The sequence below is a fragment of the Phasianus colchicus genome, chromosome 7, assembly GCF_987193195.1.
Source record: "Phasianus colchicus chromosome 7, bPhaCol1.hap1.1, whole genome shotgun sequence".
Classification (NCBI taxonomy): domain Eukaryota; kingdom Metazoa; phylum Chordata; class Aves; order Galliformes; family Phasianidae; genus Phasianus; species Phasianus colchicus.
The window spans coordinates 24,609,065-24,619,247 of record NC_143442.1 but is presented as its reverse complement, the minus strand read 5'-3'; the positions used below and the strand labels follow the sequence as shown (position 1 = coordinate 24,619,247).

General features: G+C 46.0%; 1 protein-coding gene across 6 annotated transcripts in view; it reads right to left on the bottom strand.

Moving 5' to 3' along the window:
* Positions 1–3,860: 3,860 nt before the first annotated feature.
* PARD3B (par-3 family cell polarity regulator beta) overlaps positions 3,861–10,183 on the bottom strand; it is a 373,510-nt gene continuing 367,187 nt past the window's right edge. For 5 of the 6 annotated variants that reach the window (XM_090144152.1, XM_090144153.1, XM_090144155.1 and 2 more), the window contains one exon: positions 3,861–8,406. In XM_090144152.1, coding sequence (XP_090000278.1) covers positions 8,049–8,406 — 358 coding nt within the window. In that variant the 3' untranslated portion in view covers positions 3,861–8,048. The remainder of the gene's footprint in view (positions 8,407–10,183) is intronic. The other variant, XR_016468331.1, reaches the window with a different exon arrangement.

The following is a 10,183-nucleotide window of genomic DNA, read 5'->3' as shown; positions in this document are numbered from 1 at the left end:
GACAGAGCTGGGAAACAGTCCATGTTAAAAACAGCACAGTGAAGAAAAATGACTTTTTCTTTTTGAACCCAAGAAGCAGCTCAGTTACCTTTGTCCTCTCACAGCAATAAAAACCCTTACAACTGGGAAGGAGAAAAGGCCTGGAGGATGGGGTGGGCCCAAGAGCTAGGAGGGTGGGATGGGGCAGGGCAGAACCTGGCAGCACAGCAAGGTTAAATGAACATTGGACTCAGGCCTCATCAACCTTTCCTTATACATAAAGAAAATGACAGGCCTGGAGGGCTTGCTTCCATGTAAAGGATGAAGAGAGGAAGGAGGGAAGCAAGAAGAGACAGTTTCCACTATAAAAAAGATGTGTGCAAGTTCATCCAAATGGACTCAGAAATACTCTTCCTGCATCTAACGCTGTAGCTGTGACTGATCTGGCCACATCTGAATGTAGAGCTGGCACCTGGACATGCCAAGAGCACCTATGACTTCCTCTGCTTCCTGAAGTAACCAGCAGGCTGCCTAACATCACCCCAGAGCAGCCTCAGCTATTTGCTCTAAGTTCTGCTCTGGTTTCAATCTTTCCCATCCTGACCAGGCCACTGATCACACTGCCACCATGCCATGGTCCTGCTGCTGGCTCCACAGCACTCACCTGCTGCGGCAACTGTGGCAAACCCTCCCACAGCCAGGCAGGGAGTTCCCTGCAAAATCAGTCCTCCTCTGCAAATTGCCACTTACAGAGCTGCAGGCGTTGGGCCGGTGTGCAGCACATGGGAATGCTGCTGTCTGAACATCTCCTCTCTCACAGCTCAGTCCCGCCTGGTCTGTACATCCATCCACCAGCAGGTCACAATTTACAGCAGATTTTTTCATGTGCGTATATTGCTGTTACTGCTGACTCCTCCTTCCTTTGGAGAGAGAGAATGGCTACAAATATATCGGAGGAGGAAACTGGATTTTAGGTCCAAAGCAACAATACCTAAGTTTACATGCATTACGTATATATATAGACATACCTAGCAGTAAGGAGAATGGAAGGACGAAAGAGGGCTGCTTCTCTTAATTACTTCTAATCTGTTTTCTTCATATTTGCTCTACTTTTCATTCTCTTTTCATTCCTAGAAAATTTATGGCAGATGAAGCCTCTTAAAACTGTAGCTTGCTGGTCTGAAAATCTAGGCTGCAATTTAGAGTAGCAATAAATATATATATATATATTTATTTGCTTTTTGTACTCTGGATTGAAGAAGGTGATGTATGAAAACTCAGATTTAACAGCCTAGAGATTAAATCATGTTGCGTAGGTAAGGTTTTGGCAGAAAGGCAGACAGTGATTCCTAACCAGTACCCAAAATTCAGAGAGGAATGGGGTTGGTTTTAATATAAGTTTGCTTTTCTTGTAATGAATTTTAATGACAGCTTTCACGTCTGCCTTCTGTGATTCATAAGAGAAAATTAAAAACCCACACCTTGAAACTTACACGACAATGCTGCTGACATCTTGCAGTTGCTGGCATTATCTTGAAGAACCTTTCAGTCCTGTTTCTATGCCACATTGTTTTCCTCACAAAACATATTTTAAATATAAAACATTGAGTGTTCATTGCTTCTTTATATCATTCTTATTCATTACCTGCTAGAGGCAAAGGGCATGGTTTTATATAGAATCCCCATTGAATATCTTATTTTGCAATTTTACTCTACTGTACATATTTCCCAATAAATTATTTTCTTTCAGATGCAGATATTCTTCTGGAAAAGCAAAGCAGGGTGCTTCCTCTGCTTCTGAGTTGCTTTTGCTGTGAGCACAGCCAACTCATCCAGCTAGGGTTAGTTTGTCAGGTATGTTTTGGGAATGTCTGGAGAATTAATTCTGTTTTAAACTACAATCATAATTTTGGCCCCTGAATTTTGTTCCAGGTCAGCAACAGAACAGCTTTTGAACACATCAAAGGCTTGTTCTAGACAAACAAATGACTGTGGATATAAAGCGCATCTTTCCTGCAATCTGTACCCACAAAGCAGCTGATTTGGAGGTGACCACAACTTGTCCACATCAGGAACGGTGGCTCAGCCCCAGCCCACACCATGTGAGAACGCCTGCTCCACGCTGCTTGCTTTGACTCCGTATCGCTTTTGGGTGCCAGGAAAACTCCTGGTGTTGGTTACCTATGCTCACAGATGGATCAAGGCTTCTCAGCACTGAAGGCCAAAGCTGTGTTTGAAGGTCAATGTGGTGTTGGGGACTTGTGGCTCAGAGTGGGTCTTTGAGGAGAGGGAGAGCTGGGAAGGAATGGGACTTGGTGGTGGCAGTGGTACTCAGGGAGGTGAAGAGAGACAGGTGGGCAAAAGGTTGGGAGATTTGGGCAGCAGGGACTCTCTTTCTCTCCCCATACTAGTTGATGGGTTTCCTCAATTCCTTCTTGCCCTTCTGTTTTGTGACACCTATCCACTAAGCCCACTGAGTCAGGAGTCATTTGCTTTGTGCTGCAAACAGCTCCTGACTCAGTGGGCTTAGTGGATGTCACAAGCCTCTCATGCAAAGTGGAAATGGGAGCAGTGGTCAGCATATTGGAGAGTCACTTTCCTTGCTGGCACTAAACTTCGCATGTTGGGGACAATCCCCTCTCCATCACTTCTTTCCTGCTCAGGTCTGACCCTCTACCCTGCTCCCCATTCCATTCCATTCTAATTCTTTATCCCTTTCCCTTTTTGCCAGCTGTGTCGCCATCATTTACTGTTCTCCCTTGCTCCCCTCTCCCACCGATTGCCAGAGCACTTTTGAAACTCTGATCACCAAGTTTTCAACTTTTAATATACTCTTAGTTTGCCTTTTCCTACTGCGTATACTTGAGTAGAAGGAGAAATTAGGCACTAGTATGCTACCTGCCCAGTTTTTAGCAATGAATGCAAATTATGACTCAATAACTTTAAAAATTGGTGCCTAAATGAATTACAATTTAATATGGACTAAAATTTACTCAGAGTTGCCCATGAACTGTGGCTTGGCCATAAATGCCAAAGTCTGCGTTCAAAATGTTTTGGAGCATACTGCAATTTCTGTAAACCTGTACTTTTCTATCCTTTGATAGTAAAGTTTGTTCTTTACTCTTTCATTTTCTTTGCAGAAAAATTTGCTTTTCAGAAAGACTACATTCTTCTTTCTCTGTGTTCCAGTGACTTTTCACTTAAATACCCGCTATTTTGAAAATGACATCACCTAACATAAATATAACACTCTTGCCTGAATCTCAGTATGCTCTGCAAACCATAGATCTGATTCTACTTAGATTTATGCTTGTGCATAATCTGGAGCATGAAAAGTTGTGTCATCAGCTTTGGCAAAATGACCCACGTACCTCAAGTTAAGTACCTGTGTAAAACTTTCAAGGAGTCCTAAATCTCTGGGCAGATAGCGCTGCAGCCGTCTCGCTGAAATACAGCCTCAGCCAGCAGGACCTGCACAGCCACAGGACAGTTCGGTGCTTATCGAAGGCAAGAGCCTGATGGCAAGATGAAACTGCCTGGGGAGCTCTAGCAACAAGCGCGCAGCTGCCTAAGCTGAAATTTGCTGAGTTGGCAAGGGACTTCTCTCTCGCTCCTCCTTTCAGTCAGGGCTACAAAATCAGGACTCTGTTGCTACAAGTGAAGACAATGCAGATTTGATAAGAAACCAGGTAAGTTTGGTGACTGCATTTTCCATAATACAGCACGTGGCTGTAGTGGTTTGTTCTGTGAAAATCACCTTACCAGTTCTGATCCGGGCTGACCACGCACCATCTTCTACCATCATATCACATCCAGAGGTAAGGATGACTTTGTAGATACATATAAGAGAAAGACTCAACATGCAAATCCATAGTCATACGTAGTCTTAAAGCCTTTATTTTAATGCAAAATAAAACAGGTAAAATTTATATAGCCATATGTACCAAAAGATCAAATCTTTGATGTGGTACTAGAAAAAAAACTTCACAAATTGTGTTGAATTTCTCCCCCAAAACAAACACGCGTGATTTTGAAATTAATTTAACTAAAACTCATGGGTATTGTCAGGATCATAAACACTTCCCTCTCCTCCTGAATAGCACAGAAGTGTCTTAAAAAGTGTTTTCTTTGATGCGGACAGTAAAGAGTGCTTCCGACTTTGCACGTAAGGCTTAGGGACTCTGCAGAACTCTGAGGGCAAGCACAGGCGTAGGGCCTTTTGGAAGTGCAAAGCAGCCCCTGCCCAGCGCAGAGCGCCAGGATGTGGCCCCGGCGGAGCACTCGGTGGGATGCACTCCCAGCACTGACTCTGATAAACAAATCTGCGATGGCTGGGAGGAGGAGGTAGCACAATTCATCTGTAAAAAAAAATAATTAGGCAGCGTGTGAAGCTAGTTCAGGAAGCTGGAGCGAATTGGAATGCAGGCTACACGCAATTCTTCAAAGCAGGAGCCTTTTAAAAAATTATTTTTGAAATGCTTTGCTCCCCTTTTTTCCACAACGTTCAGGGGGTGCTAAGAGACTCCTGCCTCACGCATCACAGTGCTAACGTCTGCTCTCAGGCCAAGATATGGCTCACTAGTGGGTGGTCACTGCAAAAATGCACAGGCTCTCTCCGTATCTCTTAATCTTTCATCTGCGGGGCCCAGCTGGCCACGGGCCAGGGCCAGAGCCGCCGGCTGCACGCCCCAGCTCGGGGAAGCAAAGCCTCCAGCAGCCCTCCCGTCGTGAGGCGCAGCTGCTGGCACGCTGCTCTGCTGCAAACACGGCCTCCCCTCACACCCACTGCCACGGCGGTGACGCTGCTGCCGGACTGGCACCTTTTGGGTGAGGGAACGCGAGGCAATTACGTGTCAAGAGCGCTTCAGACGTGTAATTTTCCCAAACATATGGACATATGGGGAAAAGAACAACTTGTTACTTAACGGCTCTTTTGGATTTTTGCAAGTGTGTATTTTCAACCGTCAGTTGTAGCACCTCGTGGATTCTGCACGGTACATATTTTTCCACAATATGGTGCTAAAATCATACATTTTACACTGCAGAGAAGCTGACTATATATACTGTAGTTACACATTATACTTTTAAAAAAACCATACCTCTAGCAGATATCAAACCTGCAAAGGGCAATTTCCTCGCAGAACAATAGCACCAGAGACAGATGGGAGACTCTGCAATGCTTTTGGGTGCTGTCCTCCAGCTAGGTCAGCCTGCCGCTCCATCTTAGCTCCTCGCCTGTAGGATGCATCTATATATTATGCTTGCAGCACATTTTCCTTTTTTCCTGGAAGAAGCTCTGTACTGATCTAACACTGAAACATCATTTAATAACCCGTTGGGTAAGATTAACAGCTCAGAAGGTGTGCGCTCAGTCTGACCGCCTCGTCTAGCAGAGCTGATGCAGTCAGGGGGAGCCATTAAGGAGAGATTCAGGTTATGGGGAGACAACTACACAGGTCCTCCAAAGGCTATAAATAACCCAGGAACTGCTTCCATCCAGATTTTATTTGGCCCTGGCTCCTGAAATACTGTAAATAAGTTCTGCTCACTGTGCTGCAATGCCATGTGAAGGGTTAGTTGAGAGTGATTTATAAAGGCAGTAGCTTATATTCAGAGCTGTTCTTAATTGTGGCCTGGCTTGATAAAGCCACTGTCGCAAATATATAAGTTTCTTTACAGCTGGATCAAATGTATCAGCGGTTGTATTTCAAGCAGGGAAAGGAAAGTATTTTAATTTGTTTTCGCTTCACTTTCAGCGGGCCTTCATAACACCAGCATCTACCCTGTGGCTGCCAAGTCTTGGCTGAGTATCCTGCAGCATCTCAAACTCTTCAGAGAAGGCTGCGTACAGCACGTATGCGACAGGCAGAGTTTCCCTGGGGAATGTGCCTTGTTTATGGAGGGTGCCAAGAGACTCGGCCTTACATCCAACCCCTCCCTCCAGAAGTTTTCCCTCCTACATTTCTAGGGAAGAGGGCAGGGAGAAATGGAGCACGAACTGAACATACTTACTTCACGATCAGTTGCATTGCTCTCCCTCCCACCAATGCTTCTTCCTGACTGGATCTGGAGCTCTCCTGCCCCTGCTCCAGGGAGCCCAGCCCCGCAGCTGAATCACGGAGACGTGTCCCCTCCCCATCACCCCAAAGCTGCTTCTTCCCACTGCTTCCAGCCTGGCCAGTGCTAGGGATTGGTGTGAATGCAGCCACTGGAGCCTGCAGGCCAGCAGGGCAGGCACAGGCACTCCCAGTGCTCCAGTTCCACCACCTCTCACTGGCAGTATACAGGCAGCACTGGGCTGACTGGGATATGTGCTCATCCTCACCAGAGGCTACAGCTGTGGCCCCAGAAAGAGCACCGACTGCCCTGCCCTGTGCCTTGTGGACCTCTTGCTCTAATGAGACCTTTTCCAGGGGTTTCTAGGAAAGGGATGCGCTCCTGACAGGATAGACCTTCCTGTGATATTTAATGCCTAGAAGTGACCTGTACTATTTAATCTGTTGCATATCAAGGTCTCAAAAAAACATCAAAGAAATCCTTGAGCTTAATCCTTGGCCAGGTCATGATCTCTTCATGATGAGGAAAGGAGCCCAAACTACTTAATAATGCTCCCAAAAGCAGATACTGAGAAATTAAGGGCACTTGGATGCTCTATATTTCTAGGTAGTAAGACTACCCTTCAACAAAACCCTTGAGACAAAGCTCTGAGGGCCCACAGCCCTATTGGGCCAGATGGCACATGTGTGTGTGGACATGGCTGTGGATTTCTGGCCTCCTGGCTGCACTGCAAGCTTAAGCTGAATGGGGCAGAGAGCTGGCAGGCACTCCCGACCCCCAGCTCTGCCAGCCCACTCTCTTCCTATGCACTTTTGCAAATAACTCCTACAGCTCTTCACTCCTCTTCTTCCAGGGGCCCAGGGTTTTGAAGATCTCCCTATTGCTTTCATTGCCTCTTTCCTCACCTCTCACTCCTGGCTCTCCTCTCCCACTGGCTCTCGCTGCAGGAACCTGGGTTGTTTGGCACTTGGCACTGGCCTGGCACCACCATCAGCTCACATGCTGCCAGCAACCACTTGACTGTCACCCTGGTCAGAGCAGGTCAGGAGTTAGGTTGCCCTGCCCAATCCAAAGCAGCACCTGGTACAGTAACTTAATAGATTTTGAGTCATGGACTCCAAGTCCACAGTCACCTCCACAGCCATGACTCGCTGGCTAGTTCCTTTGAAAATCCCAGGAGCAGCACTAACAGCAGCTGACGATCTGATTTCTGGAGTTTACCTTTAAAGAGTGCAAACCATGTGACTACGAAATGCTCACAAGCACTCATGCACTGCTAGACACACACTTCTTGGATGGCTGTCTTATCCTCTGAGCCTGCCCATATGTGGTGGATAAAATTTTTTGCCTTACTCCAAATGCAGCAGGTACAATAAGAGGAGAATCTTGCTAGGCAGATTGTGAAAAAAGGTAAGGCTACAAGATTAATGCTGCCACTACCAAACAGAAAGAGGAAGACAAATGTGAGGTTACAAATCTGGAACTGCAGCATCCTTAGCACACAGTGCTGCTGGTCTGAATGTGACTGGAACATAGCTGCTGACTCTGTGAAGCCCCTGTCAGCTGATCTCACAAGATCTCCAGCTCCATGAGAAGTCCACACTGCTTGCTATGTTCTCACTGAGAGGCTCTGCCACAGAGCTCTGGAGTAAACTGGTGATACTGCTGCCGCTGGACAGACAGCTACGTACTGTATTGGTGTAACCAGATTCGGTAAATAGCCCTGAGGTGTAATAAGTGTTGCGCTTCGTTTCCAGCAGCCACTTTCTATTTTTAAAAAGGAATTAAAAAATACTCAACTGTCTGGTACCTCACATATTCAAAACACATCGTACCACCCATGGCTTTAATTCACCTGTCAGAAAGCACCTATGCTGAGCCCAGCTCAGTACAAACGACTCCAGGTCTTGTGCCAATCTTACAGGCAGAGGCAGCCATGCTTGGGAACAACTCTAAAGGGTCGATGTCCAACAGGATTCCTCCTGGGCTGTGCTGGCAAGTCCAGTGTGTGGCTATACAGCTGCAGTCATGGGGTTCTTCTGCCTGGGATCCTGTTGCCTGTACTGGTACTGGTCTGGACTGGTCCCACGGTGTCGGATAATCTCATTATAAGCTGGTGCACGGTGGGGCTGAGGAGGAGAAGGTGGCACGTCCTGCCGGAAGGGTCCTTTGTGCTGGTTTGGGATGGACTGGGCTGGGTAGTACTGGGGGTATCTCGGTTCTGTCACTCTTGTGTCTGGTGCATGGATGTAGTTCCCCTTAGATGGGTGGACAACAGGCTGTCCTCCTCCTTGGTAGTAGGGAAGATCTCTCTCTTTGTAGATCACTCGCGGCCCTGTTAAATATTCCAGTGGCTCTGCAGGTCCACGTCTGAAGAGGAAAGCATAAAGCCCATTAAAAGCGTTTTACTAGCTCAGTGACATGTTATTGTACTCACAGTCTGTTTACTTTGGGAAAGGAAATGCCACCTCAAGCATGACAGGTCCAAATGAGTCAAAAGAACTTCTGAAGGATACCAAGCCTCCCACCTGCAAGCTACAAAAGTCTGTGACACCCAGGACGCTGGAAGAAGGGTCCAGCACACATCACAGCCCTTTTACAATGGGGAAGCACTGGAGCCCTTCAGTTCCCAAAGTCAGCCTCCTGTGATGCATTTGCCATAATGGAAACAAAGCTCCTTTAAACAATGCATGTTTGACTGAATCTTATCTGGCCTGAGGATAAACAGATGAGTTGGGTCTGCAAGTCTGCAAATCCCATAAGCTTTACATGCACAAATATTCATGGTTTCCAAGCCATTTCCCACTATTTTTTCTCCTAACATGTCAGACCATAAAGCTTTCCAAACACCATAGTTGGAAAAACTGGAACTCCTGGAAGAAGCACTAGGGATGTCAGGTTATAATACCTGTGTTTAATGGGCGAGCTGCCAATGAGGTTTAAAAACAACACTCTTGTGATCTGTAAGGCCTGATATTACAACAGCTCTGTAACCTGTCTGTAACTTGTATGCATCAGTATGGATCTGACAAGCTCCAGTTCACGTGGAAAGCAACATGTGAACATGACATCCCTGAGGATGTGCCACGGAGCCCTCTCTGTAGCTTTTTGCATCTTAATTCCATGATTTGCACTAATGAAGGACTAATATCTTTTCCTAGTACAGCTTAACTTGTGATACTTTTGAAATGGCAAAAATAATTGTTCTCACAGACATGTCAACCAGGGCACCCACAAAAGTTCAACTCAATTAGGAGGTTTTGCCAGTCTGATTGCAAATGCCTTTGCATTTGGCAAAATCTCCCATTGACTGCACAGGCAGCCCCTCTCCAAGTGTGAGCTGAAGGAAGATGGCAGGGTTTTGACCCAAAACAGGGGCCGAAAGTATAAATCAATTACACCTGCTCTGTGGGTTTGGGACTAAACTCATGAACTGTTTAAACAGTCTTTCCATAGATTTATTTAAAAAGTCATCATTCTGGTACAGCAGATCAGGTGATCACAATTCGTCAATGCCTCTCTTTTGTTCACACATAGATTTTACAAGCTTGCCTCCCCTACTTAATCTGGGCTTCCAGACTCCACTGGAACTTGTTTTGCATGAAGTAAAACAAAACATGTGGTTTTCTGCTGCACTCGTTTAAGCCCATGGGGTAAATCATGGACACAGGCAATGAACAAACATTATCTGCCTTGAAATGAACCTACAATTTTCTCCGTGGAATAACTTAGTGCAAATGTTTCCTGTTTAAAATGGAAAGAGCAAAAGGAAGAATTCCAGGCCTTGGACTTTTAGGACCCCATGCTCCCCAGAGACTTTTTGCTTTAAAAACAGAATGTTATAAAAGACAGGCACTCCTGACTTTTTTTTCCTCTCTCTCTTTGTGAGACAGTCCAGACAAAGTGCTGAAGGGCCTGAAGCAACCCTCTGAGATACTAAAAGGACTCTTAGCCGCATGTGTTGAGACAACTGCTATCTCTGCTCACACACCTACGCCTTGCAACAAAGCCTAATTTCTACAGCAGGCCAAAAATTTGCTCCACGTGTTTCCATATGAAGGCTTGTTTGCTAGTCAGTCCCATCCCACTCAGCTGTTAATTCTTCTGTGCATAAAAATGCGCTTCCAATCAGAAAAGGCTTCTGCGA